A 21,474-nucleotide genomic window follows, 5' to 3' on the forward strand; every position below is an offset into this window, starting at 1 on the left:
AAAGCAGTGTTTGTTTGAAAATAAAAAGAAAAAAGGTAAAGATAGAAATGAGCAACTGATTCCATGAAAGGTGGCATTTACATGTATAACTTTGCAGCGTGTTTAAACTTTAAGTCACATATTTCTGGCGTTGCTGTGTAATGTACAGTATGGCCGATTTCACAGCCTGCTTTGCTGTGCAGTATATTTAATTGTATTAAATATCTTGGACGAGGACAACCACAGCTTTTCATGAAATGTGTCATAAATTGTTGCAGAACTTGTGCCGTAAACTTTGTTGCAAGTGAAATTAAGCTATTGCATATATAGGTCCATGAAATCAGCTATTGAAAAGTGACTGAGAAGAAATGAAAAAATTCTCGAGAATATTTTTGTAGTTTCTGAATTATTGATATCATGTGATGCTATGACGGTGGACGGTAATTACATTAATCAAATAACACTATGAGGGTATCATCCTTAAGGATTACTTGGAGAACTTTCTGAGGATGGGAGCTCTGGAACTTGACAGTGTTGGAACATGTGCCAGGGGTCTACATAATTTTTAAAGCTTCATGCAGTTCTCTTGCTTCTCCCTCCGACAGTCCAACGTCGCAGATTGGCAGACGACTGGCACAGATTGGGGACGAGATCAACTCCCAGTACGAGTGCGAGTTCCGTGACATGATAAGCCAGCTACGCATCACGCCTGCCACAGCTTACGAAGCGTTTGCGAGGGTTGCCAGGAGGTAAGAACATGTCTTTTTTTTTTTTAAAACGTTACCAGAAATCACAAAATGGGTTGACCTTGATTGTGCGCTCACCAGCCCATTTCCAGAAATTAAGAAGATTTAAAAGTTATTTTGAAGGCTCCACGTCTGGTGCAAGTTTTGAAATGTACATTATAGCTCATTTTGTGATGACTGGTTGAAAAGTAACTTTTAAAACTAGTTTTGACATCTGTGTCTGCATTTAATTGTTAGCCCTGACAGTCCTAAATCTCACTTCTTGCAGGACTGAGGACTGTTAGGGTTAAGTATGGTATTTTTACTTTACACCTGTGACCTAAACGCTAAAATTCTAAAAAGTCTAAAACTAAAATTGTTTAATTTTTAATTTGTTGCTTCTTCATAACGTACTGTGGTTACCTTCTTTATTGAGAACTGTCTGACATGGGTTTGGGATCATAGTTTACCGAAGACTGAAATATGGAAGTTGAAAATGTTTTTAGACAGCGACATTAAAAGCCCATCAGATAATTTCTTGACTTTACTGTGTCTATGAAGTGACAATCTGGCATGATTTAGAGTATTTATTTACTTTTTCGTTTACTCCTAGAGTAATTCGCGTAGCATTCTTAGTGCCAAGGGCATCCTAAGGCCTGCTTTGGAGTTGTTAAAGAAGACAGTGTGAGTTTTGGTGTCGTCACCGAAACTGCCCTGTCTGAGACAGTGACTGGACCCAGGCATGTTGAGACAGAGACCATGACCAATTCCAAGACCAGCCCTTTTAAGACCGAGACGACAACTTCCCAACACCGAGACTGAGGTATCTTAGACTGAGACCGAACACAAACAGGGTCCTAGCTATGCGGGGCGGCGGTGGGCAGGGCCATCTAGCTCTCATAATCTCAGCCCGGCACTTGTTTTAATTTTGAGTCTGACCACCCAGACATATGTCTTTCTCAGAGTTGGTAAAATTTCTTTTAAAAATCGGAAAATTTCTCACGTATTTATCTGTCTTTAGCAATTATAAGATATTTCTGTGCTTAATTCCTTGTTTAAAACTGCAAGAACACTGAAGTACCAGTAAGCTTAAATTACGTACCAATCCAGGCCGGGGGAAGGGAGGGCGAAAGGTGTTTAACGTTTACGTTACAACGGTCTGTAAGCCTATTCCATTCATTAATAGGGAGTGTGCATAAGGAATTGTTTCGTTTAAAGTTCCAAACTCCATTGTTTCCATTATCTGCAAGGATTATTGAAGAACTTTTCCTGTTTTTAATACGTACACCAGCCTTTTGTTTTATGGAGATTCTAGAAAAGGATTCCCATTTCAGCTTCTCAATCCAGCTATGGATCCTGCATGCGAACACGTTTATAATGCACATGCTGCACTGTGATATCCTCAAATTAAAACCTGTAAATTCTATGCATAACAATGATTTGATTTGTAAAACTCCTACCTTCAATGTAAATTTTTTTTTCTGAAATGTACACTGTATGTTTAAAGACCTCACCTTCCAACTGTAGTCGTTTAAAGGAAATCCTTCCCTTCAACATGACCCTTTTTCCACAACATTAAAAAAATGAGTGATGCGTCCCATTCAAATTTTGTCCATTGCTTTTGGGTACATGTATAGTCAAAAAATTCTTCACGCTCAATCAAAACTTACAACGCGTGGAGATGCAGCACGCACAACCGACCGTTGCACACAAACGTGTGTCTGGGCAACGCGTAGGCAAGTTGGCACGGCACTGTCAAAAAGGAATTGCCGGTAAATACGAGTGAGAGCCCCATATAAAAAATATACCATACAGGTTTAAACACTCCGAGTCACAGTTGAAATTAATAAATTGTCAATAAAAATTATTGCCGGCTGTTCGTGGATCATGGTCCATGTTCACACAGCTAAGAAATAAAGGATGTGCACGCCATTGCTGCACAATACTGAATGAGAAGAGTTTGAATGTAGGGGGCGCTTGTCGCACAACACCCTTCCATCCCCCCCCCCCCGAATCCAGGCCTTGAAATGAACGACAGCGGTCATATGCCCCCATATCCCAACACGCGAGGCGGGCTTCACTTGCAGTACTCCAGTATTGCAGTACTGTCTATATTTGCACAGTCACATTCCAGCAGGAGTGGGCACGCCATATGTTACGCATACACGTAGTATCAACTGACTTTATCTTTCTCAGAACTTGTACCGGTATGCGTGGTACACAATTCACATTGAAGTCTGGGTACGAGGCAAATGATGATAGTCATACCATGCGTGTGCATGCAAATGTTTTCTCGCCAATTGTCAAAAAGTTTCTGATGAGCGTATCTGCCTTCACCTGGTCAAAGGTCATTAAATCTGTTTAGTTTTTGAAAGAACAGTGTTTTGACAGTTACTGTATATTGTTGCACAAATACTATGAGACAAGTGTTACTTCATTCTGTGTTCATCTTTCTTTATTGACAATTCCACTTTCTACACACACAAATTACACTTAATAACATGCCTTAAAAACCTGATTTCCCTGCCCCTAAAAACCCCAGAATCCTGGAGCCTTAGGGGGCTCTGTCCCTCAACCCCCGCCGGGGCGTTGCCCCTAGAGCGCAGTAGGTGCCCCTTGAACAGGCCCCTCGATCCCTGGCCATAACCCACAAGAGCTCTTCTCACTGTGCTTCTCCAAAATACTACCCAACAGTTGGCCTGTTGATAACCCTGAACACCAATAAAAACTAAGTATGATGTCCAAGCAAATTACAATGGAATTTATTGGGTTTTTATTTCCAGACTATTCACGCAAGGCATCAACTGGGGGCGAATAGCCGCACTGTTGTCTTTCGGATACCAGGTGGCAATCAGTGTCAAAGCCGGCATCGGCGAGTTCATCGGCAAGATAATCGGCAGCATCGTTCAGTTCATATGCACGGAGAGAATCGCTCAGTGGATATCACAGCAGGGCGGATGGGTAAGCCCCAATATCACGCTTTTTCTAACCAGATACAGTAATAGGCACGTGGGTCAATCAGGCAGTTACATTAAGCATTTATTTTGACAGCTGAATTATTTACAATCCAGTAGCATAACATTACCTCCACACGTACAAGCAGCAGTCTGCCCGATAAAGGTCTATGGCCATTTTCCAATGCTCAACTTCGGCTCCGTCTTAGGCTTCAACTGTTTTTTACTAGCTGACTTTGAAGCTGTAAGCGCAGTAATCAGTTTAATAGTGCCACGGAACATCCAATAAGATGCAAGAAAGCCAAAAATTACAGTAATTCAGTGTAATTCAAACACTTCAGGCCCACAATCGGGGATTGGTTTTGGGAACGAAGCCTGAGACGGAGACGAAGTTAAGTATTGGAAAACGGCCTATACCACATCCTGAGGCCATGTCCAAAAGTATTGGCTACAGCTGAAAGGAACACATGCACCAATGTAAGCCACCGTCTAGCCACAGTTGCCACTTCCCATAGACTCACGTGTCACTACCCATAGCCCCATGTGTCACTTCTGGCTGCAGCAAAACATTCCATACACAGCCAAACTGTATAAGAATGTTATCACAGTCGATGACTTCTATTAGATATTGTTGAAGAGCACTATTTGGTGAGCCACCCTTACATCCAGTTGTGAAACGAATCCAGGACAGAGCAAGCATTAAATACCTGTCACACCATTTGCACTGCACAATTTATGATTACTTCAGCATTTGCCTCGAGGAAACGGTCTGTGTTCAGTGCATCTGTAGACATGCTGAGCATTCACAGGAGTTCCTAGGAAAGCCAACAACTGAATTGCGTCCTAATAAACCAATAGATGAGCCCTCTGAATCACTCAGTTTGGAGTCTTCACTCAAAGGGAATTGCATCCTGCATTACACTTCCGGTGGGAGAGCGCCGGTAATTTATTGGCCAGCTTATTACTTGAGCGTTCAAACACTGCCCCAGATCATAAAACTTGTATGGTAATTCAAGCTGGGTTTTCTTCTTTTTTTCATTTTCTGAACAGAGAGCTGCCCTCAGCTATCAGCTTGAGTCCTCAGAAGGGTTCAGGTTATTTCTTGCTGTCAGTGTAGCAGTAGCGACAACTGCAGGTATCATGTACTGGATCGGACGCCGGTGAGCACTAAGCCTGTCCCTTAGGACTTGACCATCTGATAATGTCAGTGAACTCGTGCTAAAGTACCCAGGAATGGTCATGTCGGGGACACGTCTGCCACACAGACTTAATCTCGGAGGATTTTCTGTACAGAGAAAAGACTGTACTGGCTTCACATGCACCTAGCACCAGACAATAATTATGGAAAGTGGGAACCCTCAGTTGCTTTTAAACTGTGGTTGCGGCTGAACGAATTGCAGCATGACGTTGACAGCGGTATGTTTATGTAATGGACAAGTGCAAGTCTAAGAACACTGCCGAACCATATTTGACAGGCTGTTAACACTGATATCCCGGAACTACCTGCACGCTCCAAAGGGCCAACTTGGTTTCACTCAAGATGCACCTGATTGGACAGTTAAAACTGTCAGGTGACCCACAGGTGCCATATTCTCAATCAGTTAACAGTTGTAACCATCATTAAGTTTTAACTTATTCAAGTTTATCCTTCATTTCTTGAAAGCTGCTCTTGGCCCGTAAATTTTGTTTGCTTGCTATTCTTTTTAAAATGTTTAAAAACATTACAAAAAAGAAAGAAAGAAAATGGCATCCTAATCAAAGAGTTGAGAAAAATTAACATGAATACCCATGAAACATTTATAAATTGGGTAATTTGGCAATGTGTACGCTTTAGTGCACTTTGCAAGTAACAATACGGCAAATGGCTACTTAGTTGCCCGGATTGCCTCGTACAGACAGCTGTGAAATCTCTTTGAAATCCAGCTCGTTCAGCGACGCAAAGTGCGTGTTACATGTGTATTTATCCATAGCCACCATAGACTCTCAAAAGCATTCAACCAGTCAGAGAGATTCGCAGTCATGCAAGGTTTATGTGGACGTGTGTCAAATATAAGACCAAAGCTACGAAGTGAGTGGCACAGCCAACCATTTTGGTCTCGTATTTTCTTGGGAGAAGACTCTCTGTGGTTTGATTACAAAATGGAGCCAACTTTCTGCATGGCATCACAGCAACCTCTGACAAGGTATCAGTTTGAATATTTGGGTTCAGAATGAAGTATCAAGCAAATTTTGTATGGTTGCCTTGAAATAGCAAGCCTTGTGTCATTTGTGCGTCATGAAACAGTGTGAACATTACTTAATTTCCTTTCTTTCTGTTTTTTACAACAGAAGTACTTTGTGTATACATAAATTATAAAGTTGTACAAAAGTCTTTTCAGTAATAGGTAGGGCTTTCAAAACATGAGAAAACAATCCCATAAAAGTGAGACCTGTAGTCCACTTGAGGCTAAAATAATTTTGTTCTTGGAAAGTTTTTGTAAAGCAGTTGATTTTGATTCCATTAGAAAGAACTGAAATCCCTTGTCATTGTCCAAGGCAAAAATTCTAGAAGACAAAGCCAGTTGAAAGACGATGAAAACACACATCCCAGTTGAGACACAAACTTCAGCCTTGAGATCAGAGGGAAAGAAAACGTGCTGTTTGGCCATTAGTGTTATGTCCGATGTCACTTATTTTTTATGAGCCCAAAGATTTGTAGCTTTACTCTGTTAAGCAGTGGTGTACACCAGCACTGTGCACCAGTCACAAGTTGTTAACATTTTGGAGTCGGCAAAGACCACTGGCTGGAGTTGCTGTTGTATTTATGCGTGTGTGATTACTTAAAGATGTTATAATAAATTATACAATTGCCCGGCAAACTCCTCCACCTTGCAAGCCTAAGTAGCATGTTCTTAGGTTGAACTGAAAATCTTGTATATTGAAGTACTCCTATTTACAAACTGTACATGTTATGTCCACATTGCTCGCAGTGTTACATGTAGTTGTTAACAAAAGTACTGGAGTTATACTCGTAGTCCGTCTGGTGGATTTACCGATCATAGGAAATGTTTTTCGTCAAGGGATAAGAAGTGACAGGGCTGTAAAACAAAACGCATAATCCAGAAGCGCAACCCACCAAGCCAAAATTTTGTTGCACTGCAAATTATTGCTAAGAAGTTTATATGCGAAGCTAATTGCTTGCTGTATTGGTTTGTACCCTGTATTAAATTAACTAATAAATTGGCTCAAGCTGAATATCAAAGAAGTTTACCGCTGTTCCAATTTACTTGGCTGCGTCTTGAAATTACACACAAGTCTATGATGTGGCTAATGCCACTTCCCATAGATTTGTATGTACTGTAAGTCCTAGCCAAATCAAGTCTTGCGGACATGGCCTATTGAAAGAGGTGATGGAATTCGCCTAGGTCTCTGACCTTTGCTTTAAGCACAGGCTCCAGAGCCACTTCCAAGCATTTACTGTTGGAACTCAAGCGGCACTCTTCCCTTGCAGAAGGTGAGATGTTTCTGCTGCAGAGGGTGGATTGTTGCTGAGCTGGTGGGTGGGCGGAGGAGGCTGGTGTCATTAAATTGAATAGCCTGAAACCACATCTGGAGATGATATGCTTTCAAATGACCTCAGTTTTCCTGGTCTTTTAGAAGATTTGGGTCTGCTCATTGTATACATCACAGTCATATATTTTTTGTCTACCAGTGGGGGGGGGCGGTGAAACTAGCTGACCGTATGTACAAAAAGCAGACCAATTGTTCATTGAGTGTTTCGAAATTCCATGCAGCTGTCCGAATACTAAATAATTAACCCCACTACTTATGATGAAATGAAACACGGCCTTCTTCAAAAATAATGGAGCACATGTACATTTTGAGGGTGATATTTCTGCAAACTTACATGTAAGCTTCCACTGTGGAATAGCTTCGTGAAATAGCCACGAGCACAGCTGCAATGGGTCACCATAGAGTCCAATGTGACACTTCTGGCTGGAGCCAGTTAATTCAAACATGGCTATGTTTTCAATGACAACCTCAATACATTTATTGCCTCTGTTTTGTGTATGTTTGTATATATCCATTACCATGACTGTAATGGGCACAATTTTTAACCCCTCCCCTAAGTCACAACCCTGCCTCCGCTTGTTGCTAACCCTGTACCCAGAACTTGGATAATATTGATTCAAATTGATTATGGAAAATCATTGTGGGAAAAACAGAAGGAAAAAACATTTTTGTACTACAGATTGTATAACAGTATTTATCTTTTGTCTCATCTAATTAAAGGCTATGCTGCGTTTGTCACTTAAGTGTTGTAGATTTGTTCATGTCCTTCCATGCACGGTGGTGTGTGATCTGGATGCATTGGCATTTTTCTGGTTGATGACTTGTAATGATTTTGGCTTGTCTAATTGAATAGTACCACATGTGAACTATTGCTTTTTGTGTAATTTTGCACTATGAATTGCACCCGGCATTGGATGCCTTGTGGGATGCTAGCCTGGCTGAGCAGAATTCCTGTGGAATAAGATATTCTAAGAGTATCCGAAAAAAATGTGCAAGGTTATTTTGTAGGCTGGTTTTATTTATGTTGTGATAATCTGTGTAACTGTACATGTATATTGTGGGGTTTTTCTTTGATTCACATAATGTTAATAAATTTGATAATGTACAAATGACGAAAGTGCATTTGAACTGCTGTGTAAGATTGAACTGCTGTGTTTTCTCTTCAGGATGGTCAGAGTTCAATATTAAAAAACCTCTGAGTGATTAAAATGAGGGGAAGGGGACTTGAAATGTGGAGAAGGGTTGCAGGTGCTAGTTGAAGTCACATGTAAAAGTGAGAACCTGGTTGATAGAAACCCGCCCACCGCTAGCGCTAGGCCCTCGTGTCCATACAAGTACAACGCGGTAGCGCGCCGATTCGCGCCGTCCACGGCCTTGTCGGGACGCCCTCGCTTGATATTTGGTCACGTGATCAAATAACATGCACCAGGAAAATTGTTCAACATGGCGGACAACACTTGACATGTCAAACAGGGAAGGTCGAGCTGTGTTCATTCGATAAAGTAAGGTTTTCATCAACCAGAGACATAAAATTGTTGTCATTTACTTGAAGCAGGGATATATGTATTGATTAACATGGTGTATTTTCTTATGTTTTTGCAGAGTTTTGGAGAAATTTAGCCATACCATAGATTTATCCTGGCTCTGCAATTTTGTGCAGGGGCCCCAAGTACTAAGATGTAGCAATGTCATGATGGTTAGGCCTTCAGCCTGACCCCAGCACCATACCTGCTGTTGAGTAAATGAGTTGTCAGTCCCTAGCCACTTCTTGCACATCTTTAGCTTGAGGCAGTGAATTAGACAGTGAACCCGTCCTTTATTTTAATTTGTATAGGCCTAGTTTGATTTTGAATGGGGAGAGATACATGTACGTGGGAGCGGGGCGGACATTGGACCCCCCACCCCAGTTCTGGGGGTACACAGTTCTGGCATTCATTACCATGGCATTACTGGCAGTAGCACGCGGTTCCTGTATTAAGGAAAACGAAGTCCACTTTTTCAAACTAACCAACATTCAGACTTTGAGGATCCATTCCTTAATCCCGCTCTAGTTTGGGTAAATTTTGACAATATTTAAGCAACAAAACCAGAATTCTTTTTACTCGCGTTCAGCGAAAGACAACCACATCACGCCAATTTCATTTTGTTTCATGTCTGGTTACCTGACCCAGCCATTGTGGATATAGTGAATTTGTAAAAGAAACTTTTATGGTTCCAGGTCAAGGAACCAGACTACATGCACAAATTCATCTTCGTTCATGGCTCTTCGTCATGTCATTTTACTCTGCCATTTTACCCCTTAATTTCACTCAAAAACCAAAGCCCTTCCCTTTTTTCTTTCTGATATGAAAGAGGACATCACCGCCAACTTATTTAGGTAAGTTGTTTCGAAAATGTAGACTTTATTTCTTTATTACAGGAACAGGGTGCTAATAATGGTAATAAACGCCACAATTCTGGGGGTAGCCTAGGCTTATTGAGTGTTTGGCCTGTCACTGACTACTTCCTGAACAGTAAGGCACTACAGTGCCTTACTGCACTCCATTAGTTCCACATGTTATGGCATTTTAAAAAGCTGCCCAGCAATCGTACCAGATAAAACATCCATTAGCGCTTGCCCCTAGGCCTACATGTGTATTGAAATTCTACCTTTATCAAACTACTGGGTTCGAGTGTATTTTGTAGCATTTAACCTATATTATATAGTTATCAAAAAGCGAGGTTTTCTCTACCATCTTTTTTGTTTTTTGGCGCGTGACGTTCGGCCACAAGGGAATGCAGATGTGTGCAAATCGTAGAGGGAAGAGAGGTAAGGATGGTAGGAAAAAACTTCATTTTTTGACAATAATATTGGTTAAATGCTACAAAATACACTCAAATCCGGTAGTTCGACATGGGTAAAATTTCAGTATAAGGGTCTTCAGGGGAAGATTTGCTTAAGCAAGTGTGAACGAATGTTTTATCTGGTACGACTGCTGGGCAACCTTCAAAATGACACTGGGTGCAGAACCATCAGATAGGTGGAGTGCAGTAAGGCCTACTGAGTAGTGTTCAGGAAGTAGTCACTGGCATGCCTAAATATTTTAAGCCAAGCAGTTCAATGTATTCTAATGTTAGGCCTATTTTTTTTTTTAAAAAGAGAAAAAAAAAGAAAAAGAGTAGGCCTGGGGCCTACAACTTACAAGCAATTCTCGCAGTCGGCATGACGCCACTACAAACATTTAACACGTGGCAAAAGGGCAAATTTACCCTTGGAGGCTTGGTGCGCTAGAATAATAAACAGAAGTTCCTGGATGTCCGACCGCAAGAATGCAAGCCTATCATCCTTACATGTACATGTACCAGCTTGTTGTTGTCCTGTCTAAGGCAACTGACATGGCTGATGAAAGCTAAGTCATTCTAGTAAGAAAAATTGGACAATTTTACCTGGTTGGGACTTGAACTTCCTGCTTACTAACATCAGTGCAGGGGTCTTTAACACCATCACCTGCAGACTTGACCACGTACGTTTTAGCTTCAGCATGGAGCTATGGCTTCAGGAGCATCCTTTTGTAACCGTAATGTTCGTTGATAGTCATGATATCAGGAAATTCTCTGTCTTTCCCCAATGTCATGAGCATTAGGGTGGGTGTTATTTGAGGTTTCGAGCACCAAGCTTGTCTTGCGGCCCACGGTCTGCCGGCTGGTTGGAGTCAGAGGAGCCGTGGGTACTGCAAACAAATATGATAAGTCCTTTCATAATATCGTTCCCAAAATCTCTTTGCATTCCAGAACTTCTGGCATGAGTCATCCTCCCATCAGTTTGTGTAAAAAACCCTGCATGTAGATCAGCGGATACCATGACATAGGCCTACCCATCATAGTGAATTGGATTTTGAACGGCAGGCAACACGTCACTACATGATGTAGTTAACCGTTATGAAGACGTTTTAGTTGCTGGAGGTTAATACCATAGCCATCATGTGTGAGTACCAGTTGGTGACTGTTTAGTCAGTCTTTATTTTGGGTTGGTTTTAGCGTGTATCAAAATATAGATGTTGGGACCAAAAAAGGAATGAAGACAAACGTTTGTCTCCACAAGCCCGCCCTGACTTTCCTCACAAAGGAAATTGGCTCCTCAATGCAATGAAGGTCTGCATGTACATATACGTGTCCTTGTGTATGTCCATACATGTCGTTGCTTAGAGTGCTGTCTTACATGTATACATGAAACTAGTGTTGTCAGCGTAGCAAAGATTTACATGTAGCTTAAGCTGGGGTGGCAGCAGTGAAACAAAAGAGCAGATTTTCAAGGAGGATTCTCTTTATGGTTATATCATTCATGTACATACAAGTTGGGTGCACTCTCAAGGTGTCAACATTGCTTTTTTCCTTCTCTCTGTGCTTGAGTAGAATCTTGGAAAGAGTGCCTCCAATGAACATCATTATACTAGGGTGCTCAGATCTTAAACTTGCTTTATATATTTAAATGATTTGGAACCCAAGAAGTCATACAGGTTTCTTTGTGAAGTGAGTAAGTCTAACAAATGTAAGCAAGACAGCTTGTCCCAATAAACCTCCCCTGTGGAGAAAGAATGCTTGAAATGAAATCAGCAGTGCCACAGCCCACCCCCTCCCTTCTGTCACCAGTTTCTGAAATCTCAAGAGCATAAACAGTTGGAAAGAGTTCGCAGTGATGGAAATAGCTGGACTCCTGGACTCGCATTGCAAAATGCGATACATTTTGTACAAAAAGTGAGACAAACGTTAAACTGATGTGCAATTTTTGCGAATGGAAATTTTTTTTTAAAATCATGCATGAATGGCCCTTACAACCCTCTCCTGCCGGCCACTGTGCACATGGTGAGCTTGCGGCATGGATCGGAAATCGGCCCCTGCCCCGCTTGCGGCTTCACAGCAAAAATGCAATTTTTGACAAAACAAACTCACCCCAGTTTCCTGCCAGGTAGTTTCGCGCAGCACGAGGCCCACAGATCGTTGGGAAACAAGGTTGCTGCAATTTGGTAGGATTATATAGCACGTGTAGTAGTTCGGTACGAGCGCACACATGTACATTCAATACTTGATAAGTGGCGCCGTGCGCGTTGGCACATACACCCCAAGTGCGATACCAGCTTCGCACGTACCGGTACGTAAGCATGTGTTAACTTCTGTCCTTTCGTTGTGATCAATGCGCAACAAAAATGTTGAAACACTGTCCAAATGTACCGTTGGAAAATGGCAGAGAGGTACGCCATGGCTGAAACAAAAGAATCAGTCGGAAGACATCGTCCTTTACTGTGAGTTATGTAGCTTGCAAGAGGCCCAAATCAAAGCCGTTCGAAATTCTGCAGAACATTTGTCAAATCTCAATAAAGCACCAACTCTTGCAGTGATTTCTGATCAGTGCAATTTTTAGTGATGTACATGTACCCCATTTCGTTTTTCTTGTTAAATATTTTACTAATGTTTTACTCACCAACCGATCTAGGTCAAATGTAGAACATCTCAGGATCTAAAATGGCACCCCAAAAACTCACGAGTAGGGTCTTGCTGTCAGCTGGGTTTTTGTTTATTTTCCCTTTGATTGTGTAAAAAATTGTTTCTCCACCCAATTTTTGGCCAGAGCCATTACCAACAACCATGCTATACCATACCTGAGTCTTGTTTTATTGTTGAGCCTTGGTGTACACATCAGTGGATATAAAAACTGGATACCATGGTGTAATGGTACTGAATTAGGCCCATTTATTTTTTGCTGGTCAATTTCATTATAATGGTAATCAAATGACATGATTAGCAAATCTGCTAATCAAGTTTATTTTCTTATTTCCATCACTGGTTCGATACATGGACATCACTTGACACCCTGTGCACAAACCTCTGGGACTGGCCTGAAAATTTTAAGTATTTTCTAAGTACATTTGTAAATGCTTCATTATTTTGTTTCCTACATGTGACTTTTTTGGACGTGTTATCACACGCTAAATACTAGTTAACCACTGTAAGGGAAAATTAGTGAAGTCCGTATATGAAGCTCTTAAAGAAATTAACTCACCTGTTTGCCAGTATGGCATTGTGACATCTCAACACGTTCAACCAAATTAAAACTGAAGCTTTTTCTTGTTCTGTCACTTTGTTTTCCTCTGCTGCCTTCTTGTTTATTTATTCAAAGTTTTCTTTTAAAGTTTCCTCCTGGGGGGATTTGCAATATAATTTGACATTTATTTGTTTCTAACCACATACGTACATGTGTCCCTGCATAGCTATACGTGCAAGTTAAAACCTGTTTAGATGATGTTAACTTTAAGCACACTTTAGTCATCAAAGTATCAGCAGTAGAGGCCAGAGATTGCTCTGCCATCTTGGACATGTTTGAAAAGTTTGCTGTGTAAAAAAGAAAAAGACAAAAAAGCCATGTTTTTGACAAAACTGCATGTACGTGATGATTACTTGGCCTTACAAAGATAAGGTTCATCTGCTTGCTACATGTACGGTACATGCAGGTTTGGGGTCCAATTTCAAGTGTTCAGTTTTTTCTTCAACCTGTTACACCTGGGATGGGAGAAGCTCTACATGTACATGTACATTTGGAGTACAGTGTACATGTAGGCAACTCCATTTAGAATCCCTAATTTTGGACTAGTCACTCATGGGAGTCAGGTGGTTGTACCCCAGTAGTAGCTCATTCTTTGCCTTCCACCTCTGCTGCCTGGGTTCGAATCCCACCTAGGTCAGCATGTGGATCAGGTTTCAGTCCCCACCTGACTCCATGGGTTTTCCTCTGGAATATTCATTCTGTTCCGACACCTTTGTACATGTATGTAGAAACCCATGTGTAATAGTTTCTTTGAATTTGTATTGATTTCCTTATGGAAAGTAATCCAGTTTCTAAAAATAAACTTTCTATTCAAGTTTTGAATACATTGTACAGGCCTGGGTGTGAGTACATTTACATATACACGGTACATGTATGTGTGCACACTTCACATACCTGTAACATGCATCCTGTGTACATGTACAGTGCACATACATGTACACATGTACCGTTACTTGCAAATGCTGTATCTTACAAACAGGTGTACATGTACATGTGGCAGGTTCCTCAAAATATGGACCATTAGATAATGTTCAACTTTGGGGGTTCATTTTTCTTGAACAGAACAGCAGTGAATTAATTCCTAATGTCTCATGTAATGAGGGAAGTCATGGCTGATATCTGGAACAATGATGACTGTGTCCATCTTTCAACTTAATTGGAGTTAATTGATTAAAGTCTTGAATGTCAGCATTTTTGACGCACGTGAACAACCTAATGAAATCCTAGCCAATAAAATTTGCTGAGGGGTGATAATCCCCGCGGTTATTTTACACAAATGTGGTGAAAGGTGATTATATCAAAACCATAATTCACAAAATTAAAAATACCTCTCACAATTAATCGGGTCCCAAAGTCGGCAATCCTGAACATCATTCGAATCTGTCAATAGTGTCAAAAAAATTTACTGCAAAAAAAAACAGCAAGTAGAATCAAAATCGATGTACAACACCAGCTTTAAAAAAGAGTGCAAAAAAGCACCTCCAGACCATCATCATGTTACGACTGGACCGATCACATTTTCTTCGAGTACGTTTCTGAAAATTGCAGTCAAAATACAGTTCATGGCGATTTTGCGGCTTCCGTTATTATCTTGCAGTGCCGTTAGAGAAACATTTTGCTGCATCATGGCCTGTTCGACCTTTGACATCAACCCAGATGGTGCACTGTCTTTTTCATTCAATATTCATGAGCCCTTCCACGGAATGGCAATGCTCAGGGATTTTTCTCTTTGGACCAAGGTTTCTCGAAAGAAACTCAGTCATACTGAATGATGTTTGAAAAAAAAATGATGTCGGAGACATAAAATACGATTCATTATGAAAATCTAATGCGCACAGTTAATCATTTTAATGTAATTTTCAGCAGGAATATCTCCAAAATAAACGGCAAAATGAACATTGCGGATAGAATTTTCAAACACTACATGTGACAGCATTTTGGCATTCTCAAACGTCATTCATTTTTTGTCAAAATTCTCGAACGTCATCAACATTCTGTCAAATATAATGTTCGCAACGAACATATTGTAATCAATGTACATTTTGATGCAGCAAGATAATTTTTGTTGGTTGAAAGGTAAAAGACCTGGCAGATTTGCTGGTATAGTGAGAGTGATTGTGAACGGTAAGAGAATGAAGAGAGTCAATTTGTGCCCGTTTTTTCATGGCTTTTATTTTTTAAAGTTATTTCTCAGGTGTTTTAAAATACATCAGTTGAAAAATATACTGAATTCTCCTTGTATGCAATTACCGGTAAGTGGGAACATGCACGATACGTTTACAAGCAGTTTTAGCTAGAACCATATTTGGAATTTGGATTTTTGTATCTTTTATTATTTCTTTCTCATTTTAAAAATAGAGCATTGAAAAAATGCAGACTTCCTTTATGCAAAGAATTGTAACAATTTGGTAGTTCAGGATATTACCTGTACATGTACATGTGGTAACAAAGCTTTTGACTGGCCTTTAACCCCCATTTGCCAAAAAAAAATCAAGTATGACAATGACATGATAAATTTTGTATGCTGTTACTGCGTTTCATCTGCATTTCTAAAATTCAGCCTATAATTACATGTATATAAACCTGTTACATGTAGCAGGGAGTCTAGTGATGCACATGTACATGTACATGTATACATGTATGAATGAACTGTACATGTACATGAGTGAACTGTACATGTACATGAGTGAACTGTACATGAATGAACTGTACATGTACATACATGCACATGTATTCAGGATTTGAAACTCTGTCATATTAACCATTGAAATTTTTTGTTGTAAAATGATGCATATTGTACATGTACAGTATACTAGTACATGTATATGAATGGTAATTACCCAGTATGTTTAATTACTCGAATATTTGCTGTTGGTTTTTATTGCTTTTCGTATACATGTAGTACAGAAGTCTGTTGTGCGCTGTTCTGTTGGGCCTTGGCCATTTGCTTTTGAGTCATCATGTGCTTCATTTGCTGTCATTGTGCAAATGGGGGTATGGATCAGTGCATGCTAAATATGATTCAGTGTTGGGTTAGACTTCCTATAAGGTACATGTAAACATTGGGGCTGAGTCAATTAGACTAATTCACTATTCGAATATTCGACCTTCAATTTGATCAAATATCTGAATATTCAGTTGTACCGACCGGCAGATACATACATGTACATGTATGTGTACATGTATATTCAAAATAAGTTGCAATAATGCACACAATTGTACATTATATAATCACTACTGTACATGTAAAATAGTTTCTCAAGTCTAAAAGTATCTCCAGCCATGATTTAGCAAGATTTTAAGAGAACAATTCATGTACATGTACTTCTTGCCCTGTTGAAATTTTATTCCTTTTCATTTTGTAATGAATAATTTAGTTTTTGAATCGTTGTAAGAATTTGGAAAAAATATTCAAATATTCTGTAATCAATTGAATATTCGGATATTAAGCACAGCCTGAGTAAATGTACACGTACATGTAAATGTGCATACTACATGTACATGTATTGTACCACGATGCATGCTTGTTACCAATGTAGCGGTACATGTACTGTACATGTACCAAATATTTACCTACATTGTATTGGTACATGGGTACTGTTACATTTGTATGTTATGTACATACATGTACATGTACATGTACAACCTACCGGTATGTAAATCATTTACGCACTTTGCTCATCAGGAAATGAAATCAGCTATTTGTTCTAACAACCATGCCACAAATTACCACCAGTTCCCACAATGATAGATGTACATGTAAAATATACATCATGGCATACATGACTGTGATATGATTCAGCATGATTCAGTGTCCGTGTTCGTACATGTACATGTAGGTTTAGTATTTGTTCATAAGAGTGAAGAAATTTGTACAAGTTTATTGGTAACAAAGGTAAGCACAATTTACATTATACGTGTACGAGTACAATGTACTTGTAGGTAGACATCTTTCACACTGTACTGTACATATACCATACGTGAAATGATGGCTAAAAGCTTCCTGTAATTGATGCGCGTACATGTTCATGTGCATGTAAATACTGGTATTGACGCATGTGTTTTTCTAACCACAATCAAGACCATGACATGTTGTGGTACATGTACCAACATTTATATACATGTACATGTACCGGTATACATGATGTACATGTATGTATACTACCATGTACTTACGTACAATGTACATGTACACATGTACTGTAGACCTATACATGTACATGTATGTGTACCAGTATTTTCATTGGTAAAATGCTAAATTTTTAATTTGATTGAAACTTGAGAACATTTTTGCCTACAATGTACATTTACACATGTCTGGTACATGTAAATGCCCTTGCCAAGGGCATCTTACACTAAGATGCTCTTGGGTTGTGCACATTAAGATGAATACGGTATTGATCCTGTCTACACTCTGCATAGGGCAGTATACATGTACATGTATGTGTACAGTACATGTACGCAGGCTGCAATGGTCTTTGACCGTGTTGACAATGACTCGTTGGTTGGATTACACTATCGGTATATCCATGTATCAATACATTACTTATACCAGCACATGTAGTTCATGCAGCCTTGCAGGGAGTTTGTGGCCTCTTGCTCCAGTCTTCTGTTTGTCGGTGACATTATTTTGAGCTTCATTTTTAGAGCATGGTAGTCACTGTAAAACATTTGCTGTTAAAAACCTTAAGGGTGCATTTCTGAGACAAACGGGTGCATTTTAGCTAGCTTTGCCCGTTAATTTCGAGTCCTTAGAGCCTTAAGCTGAAGACAGAAATATGTACTACTACATCTAAGGCTTAGTTTTTACCCCTCCCCTTTACTGAGACCTTTTTTGGTTGAACCTTTTCTCTGGTTAGGAAGAAGAGTAGACTCACACATTACATTGCAGCCATATCTGTGACTGCCAGTACCGAGGGTAGATGTGCTTTTTTGCTGTACGGTCAGTGCTTCCCCAGTCAGCCATAAAGATTCAAAACATCATTGCCACTTTTGGAAGTATGGAAGTGTACCGGTACATGTACATTGTTTTTGCACTGTGCATGTTCTTTAAGGGGATTGCCTGTTCTCACATTCTAGACTGAAATAAGATCATTTCCTCACAATCAAGTCTGAAATGAAGTCATGTCCTCATATTGTTTCTGAAATGAGGTCATGCCTGCAGTTTACAACTGCAGGGAGACCTAGGGAACTTGTATACATGTGCATGTACAGTGTATACTGCGGTGTGCATCGTGAGAAAATGAAATGGCCAGTGCATGTGAACCTGTGGCCTGTTTTGTACATGTATGTTTTCATTGTTGATTTCACCCGGTTGTAGGTTTTCCAAATCAGGTTTTCATCTGCTTTTACATGTAGCTGATGAGGCCACAGTTTGCTTACACATAAAGCAAAATGTGGCGTACATGTATTCAGTATAGAGGTCTGTTCTGTGGAACATTGGAAATTGATATACTGTGACTGACCTTATAATTATTTGTAATTCATACACAAAAAGAGAAACATGGAACATTGGAAATTGGTTATACTGTGACTGACCTTATAATTATCTGTAATTCATACACAAAAAGAGGTTTTTGAATAATTGAAAGTGGAAACAAAGGAGAATGGTTCTGCATACCGATATCTACTATTTCCACTTTCATTTTGTTAAACATTTTTGTTCATGAGTTACCAGGGGTTCAAATAAAAATGATGTTAGTAACAGTGCAACCAATTTTCACTTTTTTTGTGGAATATTTCAGCAATTACCAGTGGTCATTTTTCACTCAATTAATGAAAAATTCTAGATTATTCTCATCGCAAGATCTCAGGCTTAATAAATTCTCATAACCTGCAACTTTCCTTCTGTACTGATACATTAACTTTGGACCTCAGTATTGTCTGTGAATTTGTTTCGCCACTCGGTCCATTGGCTTACAGCTCCAAACCTCCGCAGGGTAACTTTGTCTCTTAGACAAGAAATATTGATGACATGGAGAAGAGTAGTTGTTCATGTGGTATGAAGTCCAATTTGCAGTCCTGTGCAGCACCTTCTTTAGTTTGTACACAAAAAATTGGTCATTTTCAGAAACATGTAGGTCTGCATGCGCGTGTGTGCTTTTGGTACTAGTGTTATTATGTTGCAGAGAGTGCTGATTTAGTTTTCTTGGACTAGCCACAATTAAATCTTTTTTTCCGTATTGTGTTGACAGCTGAAATGCAAGATTTGGCTGCTGTGGAGCGTTCCAACAGGGAGCGAGCTGACATTGTGGCCAGATATGACAAGGTATGTCCTGTACAGCTTCCCCTGTACTGTATGCGTGTTCGTTTATTTTGCAAGTGGAGAATTCACCTGCCTTCAGCTTTGTCTTGTTCCAATTATGCCATTCCTTTTCTGCAAAGTGTACATGTATTAAACCACTGAAAAACAGTGCTTCTTTTTGCTGCAAAACATAATTTCCTCACAAGGCAAAATGTTCACGTATTGCAGCTAATTTGAAATCTCAGCGTCACAGATTCTGACTCTTTTCAAATCATTATTTGTACAATTCTTTTTACTGCATCCTCACATTTTACAATTCTCAGAAGCTGCGACATGCAGCGATATAATTTTGCCAGAACAGCAGGCCCTGTACAGTCACTAGAGGCAAGTTCAAGTTTAACACAAGGACTACCTCCACAGACTTCCTGGATGTTGCATGTGTACAAAACCAAGGGGAAATGAGAAGTCCGCTGTCAGAGACATGTGGAGTGCTTGACAGCTGTAGCCATCAGCTGTTTCTGCAATATAAATTTTCCAGATTGCCTTTACAGGGCCTCTGTTCTGAACTGATTAAAACATTTGATATTTACTGGTAAACACTCCCAAAAAAGGTGTGTTCAAGAAGCAGTAAACTGCACTATCACGTGAATGCTACACAATGTGTACGTACATGTATGCACATACTGTACATGTACATGTACATGTGCACCCATGCACATGTATGATCTGTTTGTTTGAAGTACATCACAGAACACCAGAAACAAAGGACCAGAGTGGGTACAATTGTTTGCTAATTGTTTGGTCAATAAGAAGGGTGTGCCATACTGAGAACAAAGTACAGAACGGTTGCTCTGACTTACATGTACATGTATGTTAGGTGTTTTCAATGTGAAGATCCATCAGTTTTGCAGATCACACTCTGGCTGCATTGTACATGTCAGGGTGCAAGTGGTAAAAGAATTCCCAGAAACCTTCCTGCTTCTCTGCTTTCTGCACTACTGTTCTGGAACATATGTACTGGAACACAATGCTTTTACAGTTGCGGTCAAGGGTATACATGCACAGTGTACTTGTGTGCGGTACATGTAAATTGTACCATATGATGCTCTACATGTGGGTCATTCCAGAAATTAGGGGTCCTTTTTTGTGTGTGTCCCTGTCACATCTGACATGATTTTGTAAGTTCAGAACACATTTCTAATTTGCAAGAGTGACGAATTAATGAAATTATGGTATGTGCCAAACAAATAGTAATAGTTTGAAATCAATTCCAGTGGCATTTCCATGTCAAATAAAAAAAGTCCTAGATGTAACGGTGACACAAAAATGTCACACTTTTGGAGCCCTAATTTCTGGAATTACCCATGTGCTATACATGTACATGTATGGGTACATGTGGATACATGCGCACAAGTACATGTACATGTATACTTGGCCCATAATTGAGTTGAATAAATGATTAATTGTGCATTTAAAAACTTTGTTAGTTAAAAGAAAACCAGAGAAAGGTTACCTACATGTACATGTAGTTTGAGGTAAAAAAGGTACATGTATGAGTCGTACATTGTACCGGTACATGATACATGTACATGTGCATGTGATACATGTATGTATCTGATATGTGTACTGTACACGTACATTTATGCAGTGCACATACATGTACATGTACAGTACGCTGATCCTTGAGCCCAGTAATTACACATGTGCCCATTTACATGTACCGATACTTGTACACCTGTATGTACATGTACAGTATGTAAGTCTATTAATTAGCCTCCGTGCTACAAGTTGATGGACATGTGTGTTAATGTACATGTACCTACATGTACATGTATGTGTACTTTGAACTTATATCCCCCCGTACCTGTACATGTACCGGTATACCTTTACGTGATCATCGTACAATGTATAATATTTACTGATGAAGCCCAAATCTTTTTT

At 39.8% G+C, this 21,474-nt stretch overlaps 2 protein-coding genes across 6 annotated transcripts in view; both read left to right on the forward strand.

Annotated features, from left to right (window-relative positions):
* LOC110987505 (bcl-2 homologous antagonist/killer-like) overlaps positions 1-8,338 on the forward strand; it is a 30,761-nt gene extending 22,423 nt beyond the window's left edge. For all 5 annotated transcript variants that reach the window (XM_022250291.2, XM_022250288.2, XM_022250290.2 and 2 more), the window contains exons 3-5: positions 585-728; positions 3,488-3,665; positions 4,709-8,338. In XM_022250291.2, the coding sequence (XP_022105983.1) occupies positions 585-728; positions 3,488-3,665; positions 4,709-4,822 (436 nt within the window). In that variant the 3' untranslated portion in view covers positions 4,823-8,338. The remainder of the gene's footprint in view (positions 1-584; positions 729-3,487; positions 3,666-4,708) is intronic.
* A 285-nt stretch (positions 8,339-8,623) lies between these two features.
* Positions 8,624-21,474, forward strand: part of LOC147799660 (USP6 N-terminal-like protein) — a 45,008-nt gene continuing 32,157 nt past the window's right edge. Inside the window, 3 exon segments of the mRNA XM_087134750.1 lie at positions 8,624-8,712; positions 10,982-11,174; positions 19,484-19,557. Coding sequence (XP_086990876.1) covers positions 11,171-11,174; positions 19,484-19,557 — 78 coding nt within the window. The 5' untranslated portion in view covers positions 8,624-8,712; positions 10,982-11,170.

The sequence above is a fragment of the Acanthaster planci genome, linkage group LG03, assembly GCF_054643075.1.
Source record: "Acanthaster planci isolate LZ-2023a linkage group LG03, COTS_SCS, whole genome shotgun sequence".
In the NCBI taxonomy this organism is placed as follows: domain Eukaryota; kingdom Metazoa; phylum Echinodermata; class Asteroidea; order Valvatida; family Acanthasteridae; genus Acanthaster; species Acanthaster planci.